The sequence below is a fragment of the Scyliorhinus torazame genome, chromosome 3, assembly GCF_047496885.1.
Source record: "Scyliorhinus torazame isolate Kashiwa2021f chromosome 3, sScyTor2.1, whole genome shotgun sequence".
Taxonomy (NCBI): domain Eukaryota; kingdom Metazoa; phylum Chordata; class Chondrichthyes; order Carcharhiniformes; family Scyliorhinidae; genus Scyliorhinus; species Scyliorhinus torazame.
The window spans coordinates 186,931,496-186,952,432 of NC_092709.1; the positions used below are offsets into that span (position 1 = coordinate 186,931,496).

Consider the following 20,937-nt stretch of genomic DNA (forward strand, 5'->3'; position numbering starts at 1 on the left):
TTTTTTAGTAAATGTCAATAGACTGGCAAGCCTTGTTTAGTCGCATCTGGCTGCCCTAATCAACATTTTTTGTCGCTACTTTCCAGAGAAGTTTCAGATTTTGAAAGAGAAGAGATGGGTGAAAAGTCCTTCTGAGTTTGAGAACCCATAATCAATTATTAACTGACAGCTGACTCCAAATGAAGAGACTGAACTTCTGCGCCTCACCTGTGACAGCACATGAAAATATATCACAAGTCCTTGAGGCTGTCAGCATTCTGGAGTAGTGTCTCCAAGGAATATCCAGTGCTGAGTAAAATAAGCATTGTGATGCTATTGCCCTTCACAATGACCTACATGTCATCTTTGTGAGGATTTTCGAAACGATGAAGAAAGCACAAAGGAACTGGTTGAATTCTGCACCTGATGTGCGCATTGCCCTAGGGCTCTTGTGAACCTGATTGCAGTGAGATCATGAGAACCAAGCAGGTTCACCTGCATTAAAGGTAAGAGGAAATGATGTGCTGCAAAGATCAGCCGGCGTGGGCCCCAAAGGTCGGCTCATTGGTAAAAGTAAATCCCGGGAAAAATGTTTGAAAAACACTGGACTAGGTGAATGGGCAAAACTCTGGCAGATGGAATCCAATGTAAGTAAGTGTAAGGCTATCCAATTTGACCAAAAGCGCACAGAACAGGGTATTTTCTAAATGGGAAGAGATTAAGTACAGTGGGTGTCCAAAGAGACTTGGGGGTTCAGCTGCATAGATCCTTAAATGCCACAAACCAGTGCAGAAAATAATAAAAGGCGAATGGAACGCTAGCTGTTATATGTAGAGGATTGGAGTATAAAGACCCAGACATGCTGCAGCTGTACAAAACTCTGGTTAGACCCCACTTGGAGTACTGAGAGTAGTTCTGGGCACCACACCTTAGGAAGGGTATATTGGCCTTGGCGGGAGTGAAATGTAGATTTACAAAAATGATACCTTAACTACAGGGGTTAAGTTACGAGGAGTGAATATGCAAATTAGGCCTGTTTACCCAAGAATTCAGAAGGTTAAGGGGTGACCTGATCAAAGTCTTCAAGGTATTAACAGAAAAGGCAGTTTGGATAAAGATAAATTATTGGTTGGAGATTCTCAAACTAGGGGGGATAGTGTAAAAATTAGGGACAGACCATTCTGGAAAGATGTCGGGACGCACTTCTTCGTGCAAAAGTGGGCAATGAAGTGGCAAATGAATTACAATGTGGAAAAGTGTGAGGTTATGCACTTTGGAAGGAGGAATTTAGGCATCGACTATTTTCTAAATGTGGAAATGCTTTGGAAATCAGAAGCACAAAGGGACTTGGGAGTCCTTGTTCACAATTCTCTTAAGGTTAATGTGCAGGTTCAGTCGGCAGTTAAGAAGGCAAATGCAATGTTAGCATTCATGTCAAGAGGGCTAGAATACAAGACCAGGGATGTGCTTCTGAGGCTGTATAAGGCTCTGGTCAGACCCCATTTAGAGTATTGTGAGCGGTTTTGGGCCCCGTATCTAAGGAAGGACGTGCTGGCCTTGGAAAGGTTCCAGAGGAGGTCCACAAGAATGATCCCTGGAATGAAGAACTTGTCATATGAGAAACGGTTGAGGACTCTGGGTCTGTACTCATTGGAGTTTAGAAGGATGAGGGGGGATCTTATTGAAACTTACAGGATACTGCGAGGCCTGGATAGAGTGGACGTGGAGAGGATGTTTCCACTTGTAGGAAAAACTAGAACCAGAGGACACCATCTCAGACTAAAGGGACGATCCTTCAAAACAGAGATGAGGAGAAATTTCTTCAGCCAGAGGGTAGTGAATCTGTGGAACTCGTTGCCGCAGAAGGCTGTGGAGGCCAATTCACTGAGTGTCGTTAAGACAGAGATAGATAGGTTCATGATTAATAAGGGGATCAGGGGTTATGGGGAGAAGGCAGGAGAATGGGGATGAGAAAATATCAGCCATGATTGAATGGCGGAGCAGACTCGATGGGCCGAGTGGCCTAATTCTACTTCTAGGTCTTATGGTCTAAAAGGTGGTAGGGGTTTGGAACTCTCTCCCACAAACAGCAGTTGAAGCTAGAACACTTGTTGATTTTAAATCTGAGATTTTTGTTAAGTAAAGTTATTGAGGGATTTAGGCCAAGGGCAGGAAATGTGGAGTTAGGCCACAGATCAGCCATGATCTCATTGAATGGTGGGTCAAGCTTGAGGGGCTGAATGGTCTACTCTTGTTCCTATGTGCTATTTGCAAGTTTTTATAATAACAATAACAGCGGCATAAACATGGTACAATAAACATTTGCACCCCCATCACAATCTTCACATACCCCAACCACAAAACAACAGACCGGCCCCCCACCCCCTTGGCATTCTGCTTCTGCTGACATTTTCATTTTCCCCGAGAAAGTCGACGAACGGCTGCCACCTCCGGGTGAACCCAACCATTGACCCTCTTAAGGCAAACTTTATTTTCTCGAGACTGAGAAAGCCAGCCACGTCACTAACCCAGGTCTCTACACTCGGGGGCTTTGAGTCCCTCCACATTAATAAGATCCTTCTCTGTGCTACCAGGGAGGCCAAGGCCAAGACGTCGGCCTCTTTCGCCCCCTGAACTCCCGGCTCTTCAAACACTCCAAAGATCACCACCTCCGGACTCGACACCACCCGTATTTTGAGTACCGTGGACATTGCCTTAGCGAAACCCTGCCAAAACCCTCTTAAGCTTCGGGCATGCCAGATCTACTTCTAAATTTTTCCTTTCCTTCAGTTCTACCAGATCCAAGGATCCTCCTTTTCTCATCCCAAATGATTTAAAAAAAATTGTTTATTTGCAGTACCCAATTATTTTTTTCCAATTAAGGGGCAATTTAGCGTGGCAATCCACCTATCCTGCACATCTTTGGGTTGTGGGGGTGAGACCCACACAGACATGGGGAGAATGTGCAAACTCCACACGGACAGTGACCCAGGGCTGGGATCGAATCCGGGTCCTCGGCACCGTGAGGCAGCAGTGCTAACCACTGCGCCACCAGGCTGCCCCATCACATCTCAAGTGATAAACCCCAGGATTCCCACTGCAGTGAGCCAAACTGTAGCACCATATATGTAGTGCTCAGTTCTTGTGGGTTCTTGTTTTCTACTTCTAACTGATTATCGGGTGATAAAAGATCCATGAATCACACTCCAAATGATGCATAATGCCAAATAATTACCTCCGATAAGTTCATCTTGCCTCCTAGTCAGAGCTAAAAACTACGGGCACTGGTAAGGGTTTAAAAAAAAATGTTCTAACTATGGGCAAATTAACAGAACCTAGAAATTAAATTGATATGTTTTGTTAAATCCCAGAATGCCGCATTGTTTGAAGTCAGTGGCCTTGATAATGTGCCTACATGATATAAGAGCTTCATTATAAATGTGCCTTGCACAAAGTCTTATTTGCTTATTACCTCTTTGCTTGCTCATTTACATAGGTTTTCAGTACAGCAATTTCTCAAATTTACAATTCTCATCCTTGTGTTCAAATTCCTCCATGGCCTTGGCCCTCCTATCAATTTAATCTCCAACAACCTTCCAAGAACTCTACATTCTTACATTTTTGACCCGACTTGTGGCGGCCATGTCTTCCACTGTCTAGGTTACAAGTTCTGGAATTCTTTCTCTAAACTTTTCTACCTCTCTCTCTTTAAGATGCTCCCTGAAACTAACTTCCTTGACCAAGTTTTGGTTGTGTCTGAAGAACACAGTTGTGCAGTCCTGTCAAATCCAGTTATGAATCGATGTGGGCAATTAAATAAATAATTGGAAGCGGAAGCTCCATGTATCGTATCCTCAATTATGGTGGAGTTCGGCATGAGTGTAAAGCATAAGGCTGAACCAATTTCAAACATCTTCAGCCAGAAGTGCCAGATGAGTGAATCAATCTCTGCCTTCTCCTGAAGTCTCCGCCTTCAGAGAATGCAGTTGGGAGAAGGAACAGCTAAGTGCACTGGATGGGGCAAAGGCAATATTCGGACTGTAGTGCTGAAAACGTGTTTGCCAGAGGTAGCTATCCTCCTAGCCAAGCTGTTCCAGTACATACACATTGGCATCTATGCTACTAGGTGAAAAATTACCTGGGTAAGTCAGATCCACAAAATTTAGCATAACTGCAATCCAACAAATCACTGCCTCATCCGGCAACTTTTAACCCATCAGTAAAGTGGCAGAAGGTGTTGTCAGCTGTACTAGCAAGTAACAGTTTCCAATGACCTGTTCACCAATGCTCCGGATTCCACTAGGAACACTCCCCTTCAAACCTCATTACAACTTTGGTCCAAACATGGACAAAACAGCCGAATCTATGGTCAGATAAGAATGACGACACTTAGCATCAATGCACCTTTTTAACTGTGTGGCAACAAAGAACCCTAATAACATTGAAGTTGATGGCAATTGTGGGGGAAAACTCTTCATTGGCTGCAGACGAAATGAAAATGGTTGTTGAAGGCCAATTATCTCAGCCTCAAGGTATTGCTGCAGGAATTTCTCTGGGCAGTATTGTAGCCCCAACCATTTTCAGCTGCTCATCAAATACCTTCTCTTCATCATAAGGTCACATTGGGGGGTGTTCCATAATGATTGCACAATGTTCAGTTTCACTTACAATTCCTCGAATACTGAAGCAGTCCATGCCTATATGCAGCAATGATGTGGAGATGCCGGCGTTGGACTGGGGTGAGCACAGTAAGAAGTCTTACAACACCAGGTTAAAGTCCAACAGGTTTGTTTCGAATCACTAGCTTTTGGAGCACTGCTCCTTCCTCGGGTGAATGCAGCAAGTATATGCAGCAAGACCTGGACAACATTCAGGCCTGGGATGCTAACTGACAAGTGACAATCGTGCCACACAAGTAGTAGGTAATGATCCTCTCCTAACAATAGTCTAGTCGTCTTCACACAAAGTTCGATGGAATTACTAACACTGAATCCCTCACCGTCCACATTCTATGGATAACCATTGGTAATAAGCTGAAGTGAACCAGGCATACATACTGTGGCTACAAAAGGGGTCAGAGGTTTGGTATTCTGTGGTGAGTGACTCACCACCTGATATACCAAAACCATTCACCATCTGCAAGACGTATGTGAAGAATGTGATGGAATGCTCACAGCTTGTCTGGAAAGATGCTGCTTCAGCAACACTCCAGAAACTTTGCATGATGCGGGACAAAGCCCACTTAATTGCACTCCCTTTGCAATCAGTACACCATGTCTGCAGTGTGTATAATCTATAAGGTGCACTGCAGTCAAGGCTTCTAACAGCACCTCCCAAACCTGTGATGTCTGCCAGCAATGGTGAGGGCAACTGGATCATGGGAAGACCACCACCTTCAATTACCCCTTCCAAGACCCACAGCATCCTGACTTGTAAATATATTGCTGTTCTTTTATCGATTTTGGGACAAAGTCATGGAGCATCCTCTGAACAGCACTGTGGGGAGTACCTACACCACAAGGACACGGTGATCAAGAAGGTGGCTCACCCCATGTCCATAAGGTATACTCCCGAATAGATTTCTTTGTTTTGAGCGGGGCACCGATTTCGAAGGTGGCAGGAACGGAGTATTCGGCCATAGCCATTTCAGACCATGCCCCGCACTGGGTGGATCTGGAATTAGGAGAGGAGAGGGAACAGCGCCCACTCTGGCGACTGGATGTGGGACTATTGGCGGATGAGGGGGTCTGTGGAAGGGTGCAGGGATGTATTGAGAGGTACCTGGAGACCAATGATGATGGTGAGATCCAGGTGGGGGTAGTATGGGAAGTGCTGAAGGCAGTGGTTAGAGGAGAGTTGATCTCCATTAGGGCTTACAAGGAGATAAAAGGGGGCAAAGAAAGGGAGAGATTAGTGGGGAGATTTTGAGGGTGGATAAAAGATATGCGGAGGCCCCGGATGAAGGACTATATAGAGAGAGGCGAAGACTTCAGACGGAGTTTGACCTTCTGACCACAGGGAAGGCAGAGGCACAGTGGAGGAAGGCACAGGGGATGAGATACGAATATGGGGAAAGGCGAACCGGCTGCTGGCCCACCAGCTTCGCAAGAGGATAGCGGCGAGGGAAATAGGGGGAGTCAGGGATGAAACGGGAACTACGGAGCGGAGAGCAGGGAAGGTAAATGAGGTGTTTAAGATCTTTTATGAGAGGCTATATAGGTCCCAACCCCCGTAGGGAAAAGAGGGAATGCAACAGTTTCTGGACCAACTAAGGTTCCCGAGGGTGGAAGAGCAGGAGGTGGCAGGTCTGGGGGCGCCAATTGAGGTGGATGAGATGACTAAAGGGCTGGGGAACATGCAGGCAGGGAAGGCCCCGGGACCAGACCGGTTCCCGGTGGAATTCTACAGGAAATATGTGGACTTGTTGGCCCCGCTGCTGGCGAGAACCTTTAACAAGGCCAGAGAAGGGGGGGCTCTACCCCCGACAATGTCGGAGGTGACGATATCACTAATCCTGAAGCGGGATAAAGATCCGCTGCAATGCGGGTCATATAGGCCTATCTCGCTCCTGAATGTAGACGCCAAGTTGCTGGCAAAAGTGCTGGCATCGAGGATTGTGTCCCGGGGGTGATGTATGAAGACCAGACCGGGTTTGTAAAGGGGAGACAACTGAATGTCAACGTGCGACTGCTGTTGGGGGTGATAATGATGCCCCCAGCGGAGGAGGAGGCAGAGATTGTGGTAGCGATGGATGCAGAGAAGGCATTCGCTAGGGTAGAGTGGGAGTATCTATAGAAGGTGTTGAGGAGGTTTGGGTTCGGGGAGGGGTTTGGCAGTTGGGTCAAACTCCTATATGGGGCCCCAGTGGCAAGTGTAGTCACAAATCGGCAAAGATCGGAGTATTTTCGGTTACATAGGAACAAGGGGTGCCCACTGTCCCCATTACTGTTCGCGTTGGCAATTGAACCACTGGCCATAACGTTGAGAGACTCGAAGAAATGGAGGGGGGTGGTTAGAGGGGGAGAGGAACATCGAGTGTCACTCTACGCAGATGACCTACTGCTATATGTGGCGGATCCTGTAGAGGGGATGACAGAGGTTATGCAGATATTGAGGGAGTTTGGAGATTTTTCGGGATATAGGCTAAATATGGGGAAGAGTGAGCTTTTCGTAGTACACCCTGGAGATCAGGGAAGAGGGATAGACGCCCTGCCGTTAAGGAGAGTGGAAAGGAGCTTCCGATATTTGGGGATTCAGGTAGCCAAGAGATGGGGAACTCTACACAAACTCAATCTGGCGCGGCTGGTGGAGCAAATGGAGGAGGATTTCAAGAGGTGGGATATGCTGCCGCTCTCACTGGCGGGCAGAGTGCAGGCGGTAAAAATGATGGTCCTCCCAAGGTTTCTCTTTGTGTTTCAATGTCTCCCCATTCTGATCACTAAGGCCTTTTTCAAGAAAATAGACAGGAGTGTTATGAGTTTTGTGTGGGCAGGGAAGACCCCGAGGGTAAGGAGGGGGTTCCTGCAACGCAGCAGGGACAGAGGGGGACTGGCGTTGCCGAATCTGGACGACTACTACTGGGCCGCCAATGTGGCAATGGTTTGTAAGTGGATGAGGGAGAGAGAGGGGGCGGCGTGGAAGAGGCTGGAGATAGCGTCCTGTAAAGGAACGAGCCTAAAGGCGCTGGTGACGGCGCCGCTACCGCTTTCCCCGAAAAGGTATACCACAAACCCAGTGGTGGTGGCAACCTTAAGGATCTGGGGGCAATGGAGGCGACACAGGGGGGTAACGGGTGCCTCGGTGTGGTCCCCGATCAGGAATAACCATAGGTTTGTCCCAGGAAGGATGGACGGAGGGTTCCAGAGCTGGCATCGGGCAGGAATTAGGAGATTGAGAGACTTGTTTATTGATGGGGAGTTTGCGAGCCTGGGAGCACTGGAGGAAAAGTATGAGTTGCCCCCGGGGAATATCTTCAGATATATGCAAGTGAGGGCGTTTACGAGGCAACAGGTGAGGGAATTTCCGCTGCTCCCGACACGGGGGATCCAGGATAGAGTGATTTTGGGGTATGGGTCGGGGAGGGCAAAGTGTCCGAAATATATCAGGAGATGAGAGACGAGGGGGAGGCGCTGGTAGAGGAGCTGAAAGGAAAATGGGAAGAAGAGCTGGGGGAGGAGATTGAGGAGGGGCTGTGGGCTGATGCCCTAAGTAGGGTAAATTCCTCTTCCTCGTTTGCCAGGCTTCGCCTGATACAATTCAAGGTTCTACACAGAGCACACATGACGGGAGCAAGATTGAGCAGGTTCTTCGGAGTGGAGGACAGGTGCGGGAGGTGCTTGGGAAGCCCGGCGAACCACACACATGTTCTAGTCGTGTCCGGCACTGGATGAGTACTGGAGGGAAGTGGCAAAGGTGATTTCAAAGGTGGTGAAGGTCCGGGTCAAGCCAGGCTGGGGGTTAGCTATATTTGGGGTAGCGGAAGAGCCGGGAGTGCAGGAGGCGAAAGAGGCCGATATTCTGGCCTTTGCGTCCCTGGTAGCCCGGCGAAGGATCTTACTTGTGTGGAAGGAAGCGAAACCCCCTGGCGTGGAGGCCTGGATAAACGACATGGCAGGGTTCATAAAACTGGAACGAATGAAGTTTGCGTTGAGAGGATCGGCTCAGGGGTTCTCCAGGTGATGGCAAAAGTTCCTTGACTATCTCGCGGAACGTTAAGGGAAAATAGATCGTCAGCAGCGGCAGCCCAGAGAGGGGGGGGGAGCACTATTTTTTTGTTACTTTGTTAGTTCACTATTTTATTTAAACGTTACTTATTAGCTATTGTGTTATTTTTTATGTTGATTTGTAAAGTGGAAAAATTGTGTTTGAAAACTTTAATAAAATATATATATATTTTTTAAAAGAAGGTGGCTCACCACCACCATTGGAGGCAGTTGGGGATGAGCTAAAAACACTGATATCAACATTTCTTGAATAAATGTATTAAAGTATCCTATTTAACTTGTCAGATTTTGTTTAATGTTCTTATGAAGCAGCTTGGGATACTTTGCTATATTAAGCCTATATAAATGCATGTTGTTGTTGTACTCTGATTTAAAAGCAACACTATATGGAATAGATAACGGTGACCACTGTTCCCAAGATTAAATAGAATTAAGATCAAAATTCTTCGGTGACAGCAATGGTATTAACTGATTTCATAAGATATTGAACTTTAACACATTGATGTGACGTTGTCTGGAAAAAACTTTATTTACAGGGGAAAAGCTACATGCTGCTACAATAACTAGTGATGGCAGTTTTCATAAAAATGTTCTGTATCAGTATTTTTAGTAGCATGTGTATAAGTAAAAACATTAGCATGAACTTGAACCATTTTATTGACCAAACTACATCCTGAAAGCCAAATTAAATCTGGAAATGAGACCAAAACAAATTATCCCAGTATGAGTTTTTGCATGCCACAGTAGCCTTTATGTTAACTTTTCTAAAATATCTACAGGAATAGATCTGGCTGCTAAACAATTGCTGAAGTTATGATTTTAATGATAATTAAAACATTTTTAAAAATAATTAAGTTACTGTATTAAAAAATCATTGCACCCTTTATAGCATTATTGTATTTAAAAATTATTGCACCCGTTTTATGGTATTACCAGACTATGGCATTACTAGTGGATAAATGTGGATCACAATCTTGTCACTTGAAATCATGTTGCTATGAGCCTGACCTGCAACATGAATGTTAATTTCATGCTTGCCTGTACCAAGTCAGGGGTCAAAAATGCAGGAGTGATGGGCAAATTTGCATAAATAGCCCTCAAACCTGATGTGAAAAAATCAAGAAAGGTCGCCTACCATTAATTTTATTGAAGGAGCAGTGAGCCGGTGTCAACAGAGAATCCGTTGTGCTCCACGACTGGAAAATCGTGCGAACCCATCACCGATTCCATAACCGGTGAGGGGCTAGCGTGGAAAACCCGCGGATTGCGCGAAGAATGGCTAGAGAATCCTTAGTGTTGGGTGGGGTTACTGGGTTATGGGGATGGGGTGGAGGTGTTGACCTTGAGTAGGGTGCTCTTTCCAAGAGCCGGTGCAGACTCGATGGGCCGAATTGCCTCCTTCTGCACTGTAAATTCTATGATAGAATCGCCGGGTCCAGGGCCGCACATGAGCAGGGCTGACGAGCTGCAGCTGCACCCGCCTACGCCCCCACCGGTCGTGCCAGGAAACGTGGCGCCGGACGTGCTGGACCGTTAGCCACCCACCCCGACCCCACAGCCTACTCCCTAGCCACCCCCCACCACTCCCTCCAGCCTTAGCAGAAGCCCCAAGGCCAGCGGCACAGATCACGGCTGAGTGTGGCGGTGCTGGACACTGTCTGCAGCTGGCATTCGAAGTTCCCAACCGCTGGAACCACACATGGCCTGTGCCGTCGGGAACTCAGCCCATCGGAGGCAGAGCAATGTGGGTGGGCCAGCTGATGATGCGCCAATGGTGCTACGACAGTGGCGCGTGTCTTCTTGACGCCGATTTGGAGGGAGCGGAGCGCTGCCAAACACCGCCCACCCTGAGTCCGGCGTCGGAAGCCATTCTGTGCTCGATCGTCAATCCCGATTTTGGAGTCTGGCTATGGAAGATCTCGCCCAGAATCTGTGAGGAGCTATGGCCCCAATCACAGATTCGGTTTCCCCCATGTTGCTCCAGCTCCTCCTATCACCAGCCCCTCCTTTTTTTTTTCTGATGTTGTGCTTTTACCTTGCTGTGGTGTTGATTTTCTTGGGTATGTTGAGCAGGACATATCCGGCCCTGGACTGTGGTGAGTTTTACCAGCAGGTTACTGAGCATATGACAAGCTTCAGGTGGCAGAGGATGATGTGGATCTTCCTGTTGCTCCAGATTGTATTGTCAGCCAACTTCTGGATCTCAATGGTGGTCAGCTAGTTGGGGTGCACTAGTCCGCACTAGCTGGTGGATGCGACAGTTGGGGATGTGGAGACCAGTTTTGGGAAGTGGGTCTTGGCTTTGGTCTGAACAGATGCTAACTGCTTTGGCCTCTCCTGTTGGGGAGGTGCTACTGCGGGCTCCATGCCAGCGCTTATCATAGAATTATAGAATTTACAGTGCAGAAGGAGGCCATTCGGCCCATCGAGTCTGCACCGGCTCTTGGAAAGAGCACCCTACCCAAGGTCAACACCACCACCCTATCCCCATAACCCAGCAACCCCACCCAACACTAAGGGCAATTTTGGACACTAAGGGCAATTTATCATGGCCAATCCACCTAACCTGCACATCTTTGGACTGTGGGAGGAAACCGGAGCACCCGGAAGAAACCCACACACACACGGAGAGGATGTGCAGACTCCGCACAGACAGTGACCCAAGCTGGAATCGAACCTGGGACCCTGGAGCTGTGAAGCAATTGTGCTATCCACAAGGCTACCGTGCTCCCCCCCTCTCTTGTTCCCCTGTCAGTGGCGGCTCACTGGGTCCCAGCTTCGGGTCCTGGGGATCTGCCAATAACTGTCTGGACCTGGCTTCAACTCTGAATGGTCTGTGCCTTGGGAGTGTCCAGCATGGTGGACAGCAGCTCTGTCTGTCTCTGCCGCTCTGTCTCTGCCGCTCTGTCTCTGCCGCTCTGTCTCTGCCGCTCTGTCTCTGCCGCTCTGTCTCTGCCGCTCTGTCTCTGCCGCTCTGTCTCTGCCGCTCTGTCTCTGCCGCTCTGTCTCTGCCGCTCTGTCTCTGCCGCTCTGTCTCTGCCGCTCTGTCTCTGCCGCTCTGTCTCTGCCGCTCTGTCTCTGCCGCTCTGTCTCTGCCGCTCTGTCTCTGCCGCTCTGTCTCTGCCGCTCTGTCTCTGCCGCTCTGTCTCTGCCGCTCTGTCTCTGCCGCTCTGTCTCTGCCGCTCTGTCTCTGCCGCTCTGTCTCTGCCGCTCTGTCTCTGCCGCTCTGTCTCTGCCGCTCTCTCTCTGCCGCTCTCTCTCTGCCGCTCTCTCTCTGCCGCTCTCTCTCTGCCGCTCTCTCTCTGCCGCTCTCTCTCTGCCGCTCTCTCTCTGCCGCTCTCTCTCTGCCGCTCTCTCTCTGCCGCTCTCTCTCTGCCGCTCTCTCTCTGCCGCTCTCTCTCTGCCGCTCTCTCTCTGCCGCTCTCTCTCTGCCGCTCTCTCTCTGCCGCTCTCTCTCTGCCGCTCTCTCTCTGCCGCTCTCTCTCTGCCGCTCTCTCTCTGCCGCTCTCTCTCTGCCGCTCTCTCTCTGCCGCTCTCTCTCTGCCGCTCTCTCTCTGCCGCTCTCTCTCTGCCGCTCTCTCTCTGCCGCTCTCTCTCTGCCGCTCTCTCTCTGCCGCTCTCTCTCTGCCGCTCTCTCTCTGCCGCTCTCTCTCTGCCGCTCTCTCTCTGCCGCTCTCTCTCTGCCGCTCTCTCTCTGCCGCTCTCTCTCTGCCGCTCTCTCTCTGCCGCTCTCTCTCTGCCGCTCTCTCTCTGCCGCTCTCTCTCTGCCGCTCTCTCTCTGCCGCTCTCTCTCTGCCGCTCTCTCTCTGCCGCTCTCTCTCTGCCGCTCTCTCTCTGCCGCTCTCTCTCTGCCGCTCTCTCTCTGCCGCTCTCTCTCTGCCGCTCTCTCTCTGCCGCTCTCTCTCTGCCGCTCTCTCTCTGCCGCTCTCTCTCTGCCGCTCTCTCTCTGCCGCTCTCTCTCTGCCGCTCTCTCTCTGCCGCTCTCTCTCTGCCGCTCTCTCTCTGCCGCTCTCTCTCTGCCGCTCTCTCTCTGCCGCTCTCTCTCTGCCGCTCTCTCTCTGCCGCTCTCTCTCTGCCGCTCTCTCTCTGCCGCTCTCTCTCTGCCGCTCTCTCTCTGCCGCTCTCTCTCTGCCGCTCTCTCTCTGCCGCTCTCTCTCTGCCGCTCTCTCTCTGCCGCTCTCTCTCTGCCGCTCTCTCTCTGCCGCTCTCTCTCTGCCGCTCTCTCTCTGCCGCTCTCTCTCTGCCGCTCTCTCTCTGCCGCTCTCTCTCTGCCGCTCTCTCTCTGCCGCTCTCTCTCTGCCGCTCTCTCTCTGCCGCTCTCTCTCTGCCGCTCTCTCTCTGCCGCTCTCTCTCTGCCGCTCTCTCTCTGCCGCTCTCTCTCTGCCGCTCTCTCTCTGCCGCTCTCTCTCTGCCGCTCTCTCTCTGCCGCTCTCTCTCTGCCGCTCTCTCTCTGCCGCTCTCTCTCTGCCGCTCCCTCTCTGCCGCTCCCTCTCTGCCGCTCCCTCTCTGCCGCTCCCTCTCTGCCGCTCTCTCTCTGCCGCTCTCTCTCTGCCGCTCTCTCTCTCTCTCTCCCCCGCTCTCTCTCTCTCTCTCCCCCGCTCTCTCTCTCTCTCTCCCCCGCTCTCTCTCTCTCTCTCCCCCGCTCTCTCTCTCTCTCTCCCCCGCTCTCTCTCTCTCTCTCCCCCGCTCTCTCTCTCTCTCTCCCCCGCTCTCTCTCTCTCTCTCCCCCGCTCTCTCTCTCTCTCTCCCCCGCTCTCTCTCTCTCTCCCCCGCTCTCTCTCTCTCTCCCCCGCTCTCTCTCTCTCTCCCCCGCTCTCTCTCTCTCTCTCCCCCGCTCTCTCTCTCTCTCTCTCCCCCGCTCTCTCTCTCTCTCTCCCCCGCTCTCTCTCTCTCTCTCTCCCCCGCTCTCTCTCTCTCTCTCCCCCGCACTCTCTCTCTCTCTCCCCCGCTCTCTCTCTCTCTCTCTCCCCCGCTCTCTCTCTCTCTCTCCCCCGCTCTCTCTCTCTCTCTCCCCCGCTCTCTCTCTCTCTCTCCCCCGCTCTCTCTCTCTCTCTCCCCCGCTCTCTCTCCCCCGCTCTCTCTCTCTCTCTCCCCCGCTCTCTCTCTCTCTCCCCCGCTCTCTCTCTCTCTCTCCCCCGCTCTCTCTCTCTCTCTCCCCCGCTCTCTCTCTCTCTCTCCCCCGCTCTCTCTCTCTCTCTCCCCCGCTCTCTCTCTCTCTCTCCCCCGCTCTCTCTCTCTCTCTCTCCCCCGCTCTCTCTCTCTCTCTCCCCCGCTCTCTCTCTCTCTCTCTCCCGCTCTTGATTAGATTACATTGAATCTCATTCCTTATGTTGAACCTTTTCTGTAGATTTACACCCATGCTCTTTCTCTCCAGCCCTGCAATTTCTGTTTCATTGTGCGAAATAATTGGAATTTGAGATTGATCTGAGCTTAGTTTATTATTGTAAATTGAGATTGTGTGTAGAATCCAAATTTGAAGGAAAATATATTTTTTAAATTCCGTGTAACCAATTAATTTTTTCAATTATGGGGGCAATTTTAGCATGGTCAATCCACCTACCCTGCACATCTTTGGGTTGTGAAAGTGAAACCCACGCAAGCACGGGGAGAATGTGCAAACCACACGGACAGTGACCCCGAGCCGGGATCAAACCTGGGACCTCGGCGCCATGAGGCAGCAGTGCCATCCACTGCGCCACTGTGCTGCCCTAGAAGGATATTAAGGATGAAGTGTATCCTGAATGTGAAAAGGGGGAAAAGGCCCAGAAAACCAAAACGGAGTCCTGAAACTTGAAAAGTAGCCCTCAAGAAATTCTTCAATGGGGTGGGTGTGGGTGGAATATTTAAACCGATTTAGAAGGATAGGTAATGTGTGAAACAGCACTGTTAAATGTAATAACATCTTAAAGAAATTCAAATCATGTTTATTGTTCACAGTCATCTGGGCTGCGAGGCAGGAATGAAGTTTAACCTCAAAATTATCTTCAGTTTAAATTCCATCTGCCATTATTAGATGGGTATTTCCCAAAGATGACAATATATTATTTGGTGGAAGGTATGTTGCAGATTGTGGCCATTTTTTTTTGTCCTTTGCTTTTCTTGGATTTCTGTTAACTTACTGATTTGACTAAATTGTATGAGTTCATAGAATATGGTCATGGTGGGCCAGTAGTATTTCACATTTGGAAAAAACAAATTTAAATTTGACATTGCAGTGTAAAAACTTGTATAATTTCCAGTATATGTTTCGAACACAAAATGAAAATGGTACTCTGTTAAATGACTTTCTAATGTATCTGCTTTGTATTTATGCAGGAGGGCGGTATCAACTAGAAATTAAAATTCCAGAAACATATCCATTTAATCCTCCAAAGGTGAGACATGTCTGTATACATGTGTTTCTGGATAAAAAAAACAGGGAATGATTGCCAAATTTATTAGCAGTATTAAAACTAGGAATAAGTGACTCTCGGCTAGATACTTGCTGGCAGTTAAACCATAAATTAAATATTGTCTTTTGAAGTAATGTAGCTATCGGTTAAACACTGTCGATGTTTGAACTGTTTTTGCATCTTCAAATGGATTTCGTGCTTACTTTAAATTTTGAGAGAGGTCTTCAAAATAGTGTTCGTCCCCGTCCCCCCCTTCTCTCTATTAAAAATAGATATTAATGAGCTTATGAGCCTTATTTGCTGTGTACTTTTCTCCTTGGTGTCTGCATTGGTTCAGCGTTAGCATTCTCTTCTCTAGTCAAAAGATTGTGGAATAATCACCACCATTGCAGCTGGTGGAAATTAAATTGTATTAATAAATCTGGAAATATCAAATTAGTCTCAGTAATGGTGACCATGTTAACTATCATCAATTGTTGTAAAAACCCATCTGGTTCACTAATGTCCTTTAGGGAAGGAAATCTGCCATTCTTATCTGGTCTGTCTGACAGGTGACTCCAGACTCACAGCCCTTAACTGTTCTCTGAAATGGCCCAGGAAGTCCAGGATAATTTGGGATGGGCAACGATTGCTGGCCTTGCTAGCAATGCTCACAACCCATGAAAGAATAATGAAAAACAGATCAGATTTTTTTATTTCATTAGTACTTGTGAAATCTTGCAGTGCACAAATTATTCTCACTTGTACTTCATTGATTGCTTTTGGACATAAAACATAAAGTAAAGTTCCCATGGTCCCAGATAGGCGGCTTATCTCTTTGAGTGGGAGAGCTGACTGGTGGTGATTTAACCTGAGGATCACCAGACCTCAGGCGAGGGGCAAGGTTGAGAAGGGAGGGCCTTCATGAATAACCTCAGCCAGTACGGGAATTGAACCTGTGATGTTGGCTTCGTTGTGCAGCACGAACTAGCTATCCAGCCAACTGAGCTAAACCGACTTTTGGACATAGTGAGGTCAGGAAAGGCATGACTCTATGCAGATGCTAGTCATTTTATTTTTCTATACCTGAGTATATTTCATCTTTCTCTTTGTTAGCGAAGTCGCAAAATTTTGTTTCAGCAAGTTCTTTAAGCATGCTTCTGTTTTGATCCATATTCACATTGTTACTGCCCTCTATCTCAATGGCAAGCAATTTTATGGCATGCTGCAATGTCAACATGTAAACCATTTTGACAGAAATTTGACATTTTTGAAATGGAAAACTGTATAAATGCATTAAAGAAAAGTGGTCATGATCTTAAGAGATGGAAGTTCGGTCTGCTTTTGTTGGAGGGAGTTGTATTTGTATGTTGAAAATCGTTAGATATTACTTGTGCAAGTGTTGTACCATGTATTGTGTGTATTCTGCATTTTCAAGGCCTTGTGTATGGTATTTGGTGACTTACACAGGAATAATCCACAATCAGGAGGTGAAGAAGTGCCTGTAAATTTTGAATTTGAGAAGTAATTTTCTGCCTGGTAATACTGATTGACCTCACGCCCTGGTTGTTGGGAGTATAAATCAAAAGAGGTATAAATGATATACCTTTAAGATTCCTTGTTTTCTCTAACTTCCTAATTTTAAATTATTTCTCATTGTCTTTCCCTCTTGTAGAAAATGTAATCTTCAATTCTAGTCGTTTTTGGTTAGAAAATATTGCTGCATATTTTGAGGTTAACCAGGATGGTATACATTTGCAAATTGTGTAATAGAAGTACATTATATCTGCACATTAGTGAGGCATACATAAGGGTTTTGTCATGGCAAGTGTACAGTCTATATTTCTAGCTGATTAGACCACCTCTTAGTTGTTCCACATATGGACAGCTGCTACCATGTTGAGTTGATGAAACCTTTTCATTTAAGAAAATAGATTTAGCAGCCTTAAAACATAGTCTGACATAAGCAAAGTTGAGAACTGAATGCATTTTTACATAACTCAACAGTTATGTAAACTATTGAGTTTAGTCAAGAAATGTATATTCTTGCATTAATTTGTAGCGAGCAAAAGCAAATTCTGCATCAGTAGTGAAGTAAGCTTTTCAAGTTGAGCTTTTAAAAATGTGCTTGTTATACAAGCACAATATGTTTTGAAAAATTGTTACTTTATCACCAGTGTGAAATTTAACAACCATGATAGAAATATCTGTGGATATTCCCTAAGATGAGGGATGTAAGGCCTGGAAAATAGGGAAAATTTTTGGGAAGGCAACTCCTTAGATTGCCACCACCAATTGATAAGGATCAGGCTGATAACAAAATTCGCTGCCCCCTCCACTGAGGCAGACAGCTAATTAGGGTTTTTGTTTTTATTTCAAATTTCCAGCATCTGCAGTATTTTGCTTCTATAGAAAGTATTAAGGTGGTTAACTTTGAAAAATTACTGGAACGTTCCCCGCTTTTGGAGCAGCACCAATGTGCAGGAACTGCCAGCTCTTTTGCAGGCTTTCTCCATGTGCAGGTCTTGAGGATGTTGGGCAGCGTGAATGAAAGGATGCAATTGTGGCCGGGTCCAATCCTATGATATGTTTCCCCTCCATCATAATTTCCCTACTGCCTTCAGGTGTCTTCATTTACTGTGTTCTGTGCAGGCCAGCGAGGTGCCTCAAGGTCGATGTGCTCTCATGACCTGCGCCCTGCTTTAGCTGTCCCCATCTCACCCAATGGGACTGACCTCTGGGTGTACATTGTCAGGAGCCCACTGGACAGCAACTGAGGTAGCCAACTAGAGACTGCCTCCTCACTGCTGGCAAGTGTGGCCTTGGAACCCCTATTTAGTCTTGATTTCGAAGGTCTGAAGCCTGTGGGAAAACTCAGACCGCCATCGTTGAATTTTGACTCTTGAGTTCATTATTACCAAAGTGCCAGTTACAGTCTATGCCTTTTTGGCAATCCAAAAGTCAATTGGCCCATCACAATTTATTTAACATTTTAACTTGAGTAGTATCAAAGGCAAGTTCACCTGGTGTAGATTGTAGAAATATTAAGAATATTCTGCTATGTTTAACAATGTGAAATCACCTCTGGGTAATGAGGGTTTTCACCCACTCTGAATAAATAATCAACATTCAAGGGCCTCAAACTTCATAATCAGAATACTTGGCATATAGAATGTTTAATAAGAATTTGATTAAATCTGCCATTCTACCGACTGGAATTTCCGATGGGTCGAATATTTTTAAAAGCTGATCACTTTCTGTTCAGATAATTCATTCTTTAAAACAAAGGAGAAGCGGTGGCATAGTGGTATTGCCACTGAACTAGTAAATCAGAAACCCAGGGTAATGCTCTAGGGGCCAATGTTCAAATCCCGCCACTGCAGATGGTGACATTTGAATTAGCTGAAAATCTGGAATTAAAAGTCAAATTATGACCATGAAACCATTGTCGATTGTCATAAAAACCCATCTGGTTCACTAATGTCCTTTAGTGAAGGAAATCTGCCAACCGTACCTGGTCTGACCTACGTGTGACTCCAGACCCACGGCAATGTGATTGACCTTAACTGCCCCCTCAAAGGCAATTCGGGATGGGCAATAAATGCTGGCCCAACCAGCGAAGCCCATGTCCCTTGAACGAATCAAAAAAAAAAGATTGTAAATCTGAAAAGTTGTTCTTCGATTTTTTTTTTTTAAATTGAAATTATTAACTTAATTGGTCAATTTTGATATCCCACACCTTTTCTTGAGTCTAGAGTAATGTAATCCCGGTATTTTAGATGAACTGGCACCACTCATTTCCTGGGCATGTCAGATCACACAGATTCTACTGTACTTGATGCACTGTTAGGATCATTTTGATAATTACAAATACTGTAGGTAATCACTTCCGTCACTGCAGAAAGTGGATATTAATTAGTCTTACTTGGGTTCATAATTCTTCAGTTGTATTCAGGAAATTATTTTGATTATTTGTGATGTTCTGGGAATTGATGTTTGTTTCCTCTTTTTTTTAAATGAACCTTAATGGAAAATGATTCTATCTTTCAGGTTCGGTTTATTACAAAAATCTGGCATCCAAATATTAGTTCAGTAACAGGAGCCATTTGTTTGGATATTCTGAAAGATCAATGGTAAGTTCCTCAGTCTTTGTTCTTGTATTGCATGCAAACTTACCTTTTAAAATCATGAACATCTGTATACTGTTCATGATTTCTTTGATCCCTGTTTTATGTAACTGTATAATAAGTCCTAAGTCCCTGTTTTGAGTTGCTCCGTTTTAGGTCTTTCCATTTCAACGTTGTGCACTTAATGGGACCTGTATCAGTGTTCAGTAGTGGGGATTTTGTTGTTTTGCCTTGGGTTTGATCTGGGGCTGTGTGATCCAATTGATGCAATTTTGCCCCTCCCACTCCCAACCTTCCCTCTTGCCGCCTCTTGGCTTGCGGCTTATCTCTGGAATTTAGGAATGTTTTTTTAAAAATCTATATTGTCACAAGTAGGCATACATTAACAGTGCAATATAGTTACTGTAAAATGCCCCTAGTCGCCACATTCCGGCACCTGTTCGGGTACACAGAGGGAGAATTCAGAATTACCTAACAGCACGTCTTCGGGACTTGTGGGAGGAAACTGGGGGATCCGGAGGAAACCCACGCAGACACGGGGAGAACGCGCAGACTCCACAGACAGTGACCCAAGCTGGGAATCGAACCTGCCTTGGCACTGTGAGGCCATAGTGCTAACCATTATGCTACCGTGCTGCCCAGTATTTCCATTTACAGGGTAAAATGTTTTACATTTTTTCTGATGAGAAAGGCCCGACAGAACATAACTACAGCCTTTACATTGCATTAGGAAAATCTGATTCACTTAGCGTTGTTTTATTTAAGTTGCTCTGGTCAGCAGCACAGCTACCAATGCTAAGCAAGGACTTTTAGGTTTTAAGTCTTTAATGAATTACCTTAATTTTCTAAATTGAATCAGTCATATAATTTGACTACAGATAGACACTATGTAGGATCTAATTATATCACAGAAATCTGGCTGCACATCGCGATGCATTCATATATAAAAAAGAACATTCTCTAACTTTCACTCTAACCTTTGAGGATTTCCCTGCCTGGTCTCCACTCTGTTATAATTCTGTTGGGCCCATCTCGTGTGTGTCAACCCTTTGACGGAGCTTATTTATTTAGTCCCACCCTCCCCTGCTTTTTCCACTATTAGTATAATTTGTTTTTAACTTTATAGAGTATCCAATTCATTTTTTCAAATTAAGGGGCAATTTAGCATGGCCAATCCACCTAGCCTGCACATCTTTGGATTGTAGGGGCGAAACCCACACAAACACGGGGAGAATGTGCAAACTCCACACAGACAGTGACCCAGAGCCGGGATCGAACCTAGGAACTCGGCGCCGTGAGGCAGCAGTGCTAGCCCACTGCACCACCGTGCTGCCCCTTTTTCCACTATTATAACCCTTTAAAGTTGCTATTAAATTTTCATCCATCACTTTTTCATGTAGTGCATTAAAAAAATATCCCCTTATTTGCCCCCTAGGTTTTTTGTCGTTTATGTTAAATCAAAACTTTTTCTCCCATCTACTGAGTGAAACTGTCCATAGGATTGCACAATTCTGTTAAATCTCTATTTGACATATGGGGAACAATGCCAGCTTCTCTTGGCTCATGTCCTTTATTCTGGGCACCATTCTAGTGTATCTCCTTTGAATGTTTTTCAAGGTCTTGATAACTAAATGGCTTTTCATTGCTATTTTTGTCTTTCTCTTGCATTAAAAAGTCTCGGCATAAAGCACTATAGTTGATTCAATGCTGCTGCAATAACTTTCTATTGTAGTGTTG

At 46.6% G+C, this 20,937-nt stretch overlaps 1 protein-coding gene across 3 annotated transcripts in view; it reads left to right on the plus strand.

Moving 5' to 3' along the window:
- ube2kb (ubiquitin-conjugating enzyme E2Kb (UBC1 homolog, yeast)) overlaps positions 1–20,937 on the plus strand; it is a 137,376-nt gene that overhangs the window by 81,371 nt on the left and 35,068 nt on the right. Inside the window, exons 1-3 of one of the 3 annotated variants that reach the window (XM_072496596.1) lie at positions 14,669–14,757; positions 15,018–15,076; positions 19,124–19,206. In XM_072496596.1, the coding sequence (XP_072352697.1) occupies positions 14,733–14,757; positions 15,018–15,076; positions 19,124–19,206 (167 nt within the window). In that variant the 5' untranslated portion in view covers positions 14,669–14,732. Of the gene's footprint in view, positions 1–14,668; positions 14,758–15,017; positions 15,077–19,123; positions 19,207–20,937 lie in introns of those variants that run through there. The other 2 variants (XM_072496595.1, XM_072496597.1) reach the window with 2 other exon arrangements.